Source organism: Mytilus californianus, unplaced genomic scaffold (genome assembly GCF_021869535.1).
Source record: "Mytilus californianus isolate M0D057914Y unplaced genomic scaffold, xbMytCali1.0.p SCAF_4, whole genome shotgun sequence".
In the NCBI taxonomy this organism is placed as follows: Eukaryota; Metazoa; Mollusca; class Bivalvia; order Mytilida; family Mytilidae; genus Mytilus; species Mytilus californianus.
Genome location: NW_026262690.1, coordinates 91,868,671 through 91,875,509, shown reverse-complemented (window position 1 = coordinate 91,875,509; position 6,839 = coordinate 91,868,671). Strand labels below are relative to the sequence as shown.

Here is a 6,839-nt window from a genome sequence, read left to right as displayed (position 1 = left end):
CTATACATCTAGCCAATGTAGATTAAACAAACACAAATCAAAACGCACAGTAAAACTGACCATTTTGTGATATTCTGAATTTGTGTGGGTTTGCATGGCAGATGATGCATGCATACCCGGGGTGATTACTCTTTTTGAAGTTCATGAGATTAATTTATTTTAAGTTTGTTGCATTGATTTTTCTCATCGATTTACAAGATTTGAACATTGGTAAACTACTTTCGCCTTAATCTGTGCGTTATGTTCTTTTACCTATGTTCAACCCCTATGCCATGTACTGTCATATGTGTGAATCTGCTAAGTAAATATTGCTAAAAACTGGTTTGCATTTCGTATGAAGTAGTGTACCCATCAAGATCCCCATCAGAAAAAATGATAATTTAGGCTGTAGCAATCAGTTTTAATGGGGATTTGAGGGGGAATAAGACACTTTCAAAATAAGGAGATGAATAATTATAACAAAGCAGACAACACGCATAATTTACAAAGAAATAAATGATTAGATTTAAATAAAAATTAAGTGTACAGGAGAACAGACGTTTTGCCAAACCTAAAAAACATCAAGTAGTAATTAGTTATATGATTAAATGGAAAGGAATTACACAAACCGTTTAGCATGTCCTTAATTCCAGTGGCAAGCTTGACTGCTTTGATGGAGTCTTCAGTAAGGTTTTCCATCGTACCTGTGGGGAAAAGAAGTTGCGATTATAACATTTGTAGTTGACTATGTTGTATTTTATTTTTAATCCTAGTTTGATGCTCTAAGATAACTAGATAAAAGACCATCCAAATTTTAATCTCGACCAATTGTTTAACAAAACGTTAATAATAAAAAAAAACACATACAAAAAAGGAAAATTACTTATCTCTTAAATAACGGAGTTATAGTTAACAAAAATGAACAATAAAAGTTACAAACAATATCTTATTATTAAACAATGTTTTTAAAACATTTCTCATTTCTCTTGAAAATCTTATGCTAGCGATTTTGTTATCTATTTCTTGTACTCTGGTATTGCAGTTTTCAAAGTTTTGAAAAGGGACTAAAGGTTAAAAAATACATTTAAAATTTTAAAGCATATTTGTAAAACGCCTTCTTTTTAGTACAGTGCTGCAGCAGTTGAAACCAACCTCTTCTTCGAAATTTTACAATTGAAGATAATGGTTAAGAGATATATGTAATGTAAATAACATAAGATATCTCATTAAATCTATAGTGCCAGAAAAGCCAGTGTTATCATGTTTTTATAGCATTCATGTGAAAATGAACATGGCCACGAAGGCCTGAGATTGGCCCTAAAAATCAATCTTTGTAATACTACATGTGAAAACCTATATTTGGGATCCTTAATATGCAAATATGAATAAACTGGACACTTTTGTTGATTGCTGCTTGTTTTAACAATGTTGACAGCTTCAAAAGTATGATATTTTACTATTTTTTGGCCAATTTACATATTTATACGCATTTGTAAGGTATATTTCCATCAGCAAAAAAAACATTGGTAGCACCCTTTGATCACAATAAAAAATCATTATAAAAATATGTATATAGGTCATATACACACCCTAAAAAAAAAATCATGGTGGTCCTTGCATGTAGCAAAATTTGTTTCATACAAAAAGTATTAAAATTTAGGCAAAAATCTGTCAAAATTACGATTTTCTTCATTAAGGTGCACACTTGTGCTATCATAATGACATCACAATTATTCTAATGCTTCATAGCTGATTGTTTTGTATTTGTCAGATATTTTTCGATATCTTGTCATCAAATTATTATTTGTATTACTAAGATTGAATTTTACAGAATTTTAGGGCCAATATGGGCCCTTCGTGAACCTAGTCTTTTACCGATTGTTGTGTATTTCCGAATGTAATATTTTACTGAGTGTAAATTCGCATTGCGGATGATGCATGCATAGAGGGAGACGCTGACTCTGTTGGAGTTCAAGCGATTCCCTCAGTTTCTGTTTGTTACCTTGATTGTCTCTTCCTGATCAATTTTGCTAGATTTGAACATCGGTAAACTACTGTCACCTTGATTAAAGTTACTGTTACTTCTATGTTACAAATCAGCACAATTGTTATGCCCAAACTAGGGGCATTCTGTTTTTCGGTCTGTTTGTCTGTTCGTTCGTCCGTCCGTTCGTTCGTCCGTTCGTCCGTTCGTCCGTTCGTTCGTCCGTCCGTCCATCCGTCCATCCGTCTGTCCTGCTTCAGGTTAAAGTTTTTGGTCAAGGTAGTTTTTGATGAAGTTGAAACCTAGTACACATGTTCCCTATGATATGATATTTCTAATGTTATTGCCCAATTAGAATTTTGACCCCAATTCACGGTCCACTGAACATAGAAAATGATAGTGCGAGTAGGGCATCCGTGTACTATGGACACATTCTTTTTGTATATGATTCATATACCAGCACAGTTATTTATGTGTTTTATAAAATATTGTTGTATACTCGCCAAGACCCCTGTTTTTCTTTGAAAAAAAAACTGTAGTATAACTGCTACATTCGGTATAAAATTGTGGCGGGGTAGTGGTAAGACAATTTAGTAATACGCAAATGTAGTTTAGATTTAAAACTTTTGAATTAAACAAGAAAACATACGTTTTGCATAAACTTATAATGTTTAATGCGAAATGTAATCAATAAGATATATACAAACCGTTCAGCATATTCTTAATTTCGGTGGCAAGCTTGACTGTTTTTCTGGAGTCTTCAGTTATGTTTTCCATTGTACCTGTCGATGATGGAAATATGTAAGACCAAATTGCAAAATATAAATATCGATGTCTGACAAAATAACGTCTTATAAACATCTGAAAGATGTTTGGTCGGTATATAATAACTTCTTATTCAACAGAGACAATCAAAGATGATCTGCCATTGAAACAAAAATATCCAAATAACGGAAATATTAAGATACGTCAACTACTGCTGAGGTTCCTGACTTATGGATGGTCGCTACTATTGTTTTTGAACTTTTGTCAGATATACGGAAATCCTGTGATTTTATCAATGTAATGCCAATAAATATTTTTCCCGCTAACCGCTGCTTTTCTTTTTTATAATTTTATTACATATAGTTTTAAAAGCAATATTTGAAAATCTGATAAAATCCAGGTTATTTTTGGTAGTTTTTGAAAGAAAAAAGGTGCCAATGTTAAATGTATGAAAAATCAAGAGAAAATAATTTTCGCCAATTTTTCAAAGGCTTATATCTCGAAAACTAACGTGGGTAAACTATTTTAATCCTTCCATTTATAATCTGGATCAGCAGATAGACGAAGCGACAATCGAACATCACAAATAAAAACCAGTAAACCACTTAACTCTAAAAAAATAAAATGTGTAATAAGACACAAATATATCGTATTTGAGAATATAATAAAAAAAAAGCTAAACCCAAAATAAAGTACTGCTACAATTTTATGTTTTTCTGTAGTGAGCTCTGATATTATAATTTTATTTTAGAGTTTAAAATTAAAGGCTCTAAATAGTCTGTATCGCTCACCTTGATTTATGTGACTTAGCTTTAATTCATGACTAAGGTCCCTTTTTGTTGATCTTGTCTTGGCGATTATTTTTACTATTTACAGTTTTTCTTTATTTACTATAGCTCTAGTCAAAAATGCAAACAAATTATAAAAATCATCATTTAGTGACAATAGCCTCTATAAGGATTCGACTGACGATTTCAGACATATAGACAAATTTTAAGATCTTGTCCTTTTGATCTCTTTTCGCTTTTTTAGTGTCTCTATTATGGTTTTCAAGATAATAAGCAAACACGCAAAATATGTCATTTAGGGGCAATTATTCATTTAAGCAGTCTACCAACAATTTCCGCCATGTACACTAGATCTTCAAGTTGTCTTGCTACATTGTAATCACCTATTAAAGTTCTCAAGATAATAAGCAAAAACGCAAATATTTGGTATGAATCGTCATTCATAAGCAATAACCCATAGAAGGAGTGGATCTACGATTTCGGGAATTTGACTTTTATGTAGATTTATCTTGTCTTGCTCATCAATTTTGTTATAAAAAAAAAGTTATCTATTTATTATAGTTTTCAAGATAAAAGGAAAAAATACAAAAAAGGTAAAAATCGTCCTTAAAGGACAACAACTCTTTTTATTCCTCTCTCGCACAATCTGCAGACACCAGCGGCCGCCTATTTTCATCCCGCAAAAGCAGAGGGAGAAAACTTTTTTTCTCTCGCACAATGTGCGGACACCCAGTAATCATCTGACAGTTTTCGTATCTAAGACAGTAGGTAGATTTCAACATTCTGAACATTTCTGCACTGTCAATTTTTTTTTCTCCAGCGGTTTTCAAGATAAATCACAAAACTGGCATTTTAATCATTTGTTCTATTTGTTGCCACCTCCGCTAAGTTGTTTGGCAGGCTGGATCATCGGTTATATCTTTTAAACTAGAAACCCCAATGATGATTGTGGCCCAATTTTGTTATATTTGGACCAGCAGTTTCAGAGGAGAAGATTATTTTAAAGGCAACGGACGACGGACGACGACGAACACAAACTGATAAGAATATCTCACTTGGCTCTTTAAGCTTGGTGAGCTAAAAATACTTAACATTTTAAAAAGCATTGTTTTTAGTAATTCGGGCAAAGGTCGTCCATCTACGTCTATAATGAAAAACTGTTATTATAAGACCAAACATCAATAATAATTAAAATCGTGCTTTATATAAACACTGTCCCAATATAAAAATAAGGTGATGTGGAATGATTGCCAATTAAACAACTATCCACCAAAGTTCAAATGAAGTGGATGTTAGCAATTATAGGCAACCATACGGCCTTCAACAATGAAAAAACCCATACCGTATAGTCGGCTATAAAAGGCCCCTTCATGAAAAATATGAAACAATACAATTGAGAAAACTAACGGCATAATTAATAACAAAACAATTTACGAAAAACAAACATGACCGACATGAACCAACTACAACCACTGAACTACAGGCTCCTGACTTGGGAGAGGCACATTAAGCATGTGGCGGGGTAAACATGTTTGTGAGCGTTCAATCCTCACCCTAACTTGGGACAGTGGTGTAACAGCACAACATAAGAACAAATCATAAAAATCAGTTGAAAAAGGCTTAACTCATCAATTCAGTACCAAGCAGAAAAAAAAAACATCAAACAAAATCACAGACCATACGTGGCAGGGTATTTATCCACCCTCATTTCTTACAACAAAAAAGACACTAAGTACAGATCTGAGAGTACTTGCAGTTACTGACAGCTAGTTCAAAGCATAACTAATAAAAAGAATCATGTATCTAAGACTTAACTAACAATCAGTACACATCCAGCTTTCAATGGATTTAGTGTATTTTTATGATATTAAATAGCTTTTATTCTTCAATCGATTCAAATATTAAAAAATAAATTCTCACTTTTAATTAAAGTATCCATAAACGATTCATGAATATTATTGGAATTTCTTAAAAAATCAATAAAATCTTTACATTTTACATCTTCTATTAAAATTTGTTGAACGGTATAATTGCAATTGGTAGATATATATTCCGGTTCCGGATTATTTAAAAGAAATATTCGTATACTTCTCTAGTGTGTCTGATTCGGCCCTCCAAGATAAAACGCTGTTTTTTTCTCTCTATTTGCTAAATTATTCAAAGTTTTCCAAGGTCCGGGTTCCTTTACAATTAATTTTCAAAACATTTTTGAAATTATATTCTCTTAAATAAAATCCTTGTTTAATATATCATAACAAAAAAAAACCTAGTTCATGCCAGGCATTTTAAATTTCCTGGCCATGGTCTACAACTTTATTTCGCCTTGCATGACTTGATTCCCACATAAAAACAATTTCATTATTATGAATATTCGTATTCTTGATATCTCATTAAAAATATAATATCAATAGATTTTTGAGTTTCGAACTTTTTAAAAAGTGAGTCAGAACATATAATAAATTTGGCAACTAGAAATGAAAGATATGCCCAAATAAAAGAAAGTTGTATATATCTGAAAATACACGTACCTGTGGCAGTTATGCTTCCTTGGATTCGCATCCTTACTTCATTGTCACACAAAATTATTTTTGTTGCAAAGGCATAGATTAACAATAAAAAGACATGTATATTCATCATGGATACTTTGCACAAAATGCATGAATTATAACTTTGGTTCAATTTATACCCAGACGCATTTATGAATAATGCGTCTTGGTTAGAAAGTTAACTTTTTGTTGGGATAATTGAGTATAATGACTTTATAATCTGTTAACTTATATATTGCTATCAAGATGTTATGTTGAAATTAAATATTTTACATTGTTGCAAGCATTGATACAAGGCTATTCATTTACCGTAGTTTTTTAATCTAGAATGATCGCTTCTCAAATCGGTCGCTGAAATGGAGTCACCTTATTAAATTATAAATTGTTCGGTATGGTCAATTTCATTTAGTTTATACTGGCTAATTGAATGATAAATGCACACAAATAAAATTGGCTTACTAAATATTTTCGTTTTTACTTTGCAATTTTTGTCTAGCTTAAAGAGAATCCCATCCCCCTCATGGACGTCTTCTTTGTGTGACTGATTGACGAAATCGTTAAGCTATACATTAGTTGAGCTTTAAATGTGGTTTTGTTCGAGAATTAATTTGATATACCAAACTGATTAAAGTACATATTCTGTGTTCAAGCTTTGCTTACAAGGATCTGACAACAGTCCGTTTTACTTTCTGTTCTGGTATTTATTTCATCAACCAATGAAATTTCAGCCTTCTAATTTTTGAAGGAGTGTTTTTATCCGACAAAACCAAAAGTTCC

The 6,839-nt window shown here is 32.0% G+C and overlaps 1 protein-coding gene across 2 annotated transcripts in view; it reads right to left on the bottom strand.

The window, feature by feature from the left end:
* Positions 1–6,132, bottom strand: part of LOC127738894 (fibrinogen-like protein A) — a 53,368-nt gene extending 47,236 nt beyond the window's left edge. For both annotated transcript variants that reach the window (XM_052250374.1, XM_052250375.1), the window contains exons 1-2: positions 6,045–6,132; positions 2,671–2,745 (exon numbers count right to left, since the gene is read on the bottom strand). In XM_052250374.1, the coding sequence (XP_052106334.1) occupies positions 2,671–2,745; positions 6,045–6,075 (106 nt within the window). In that variant the 5' untranslated portion in view covers positions 6,076–6,132. The remainder of the gene's footprint in view (positions 1–2,670; positions 2,746–6,044) is intronic.
* Between the last annotated feature and the right edge of the window lie 707 nt (positions 6,133–6,839).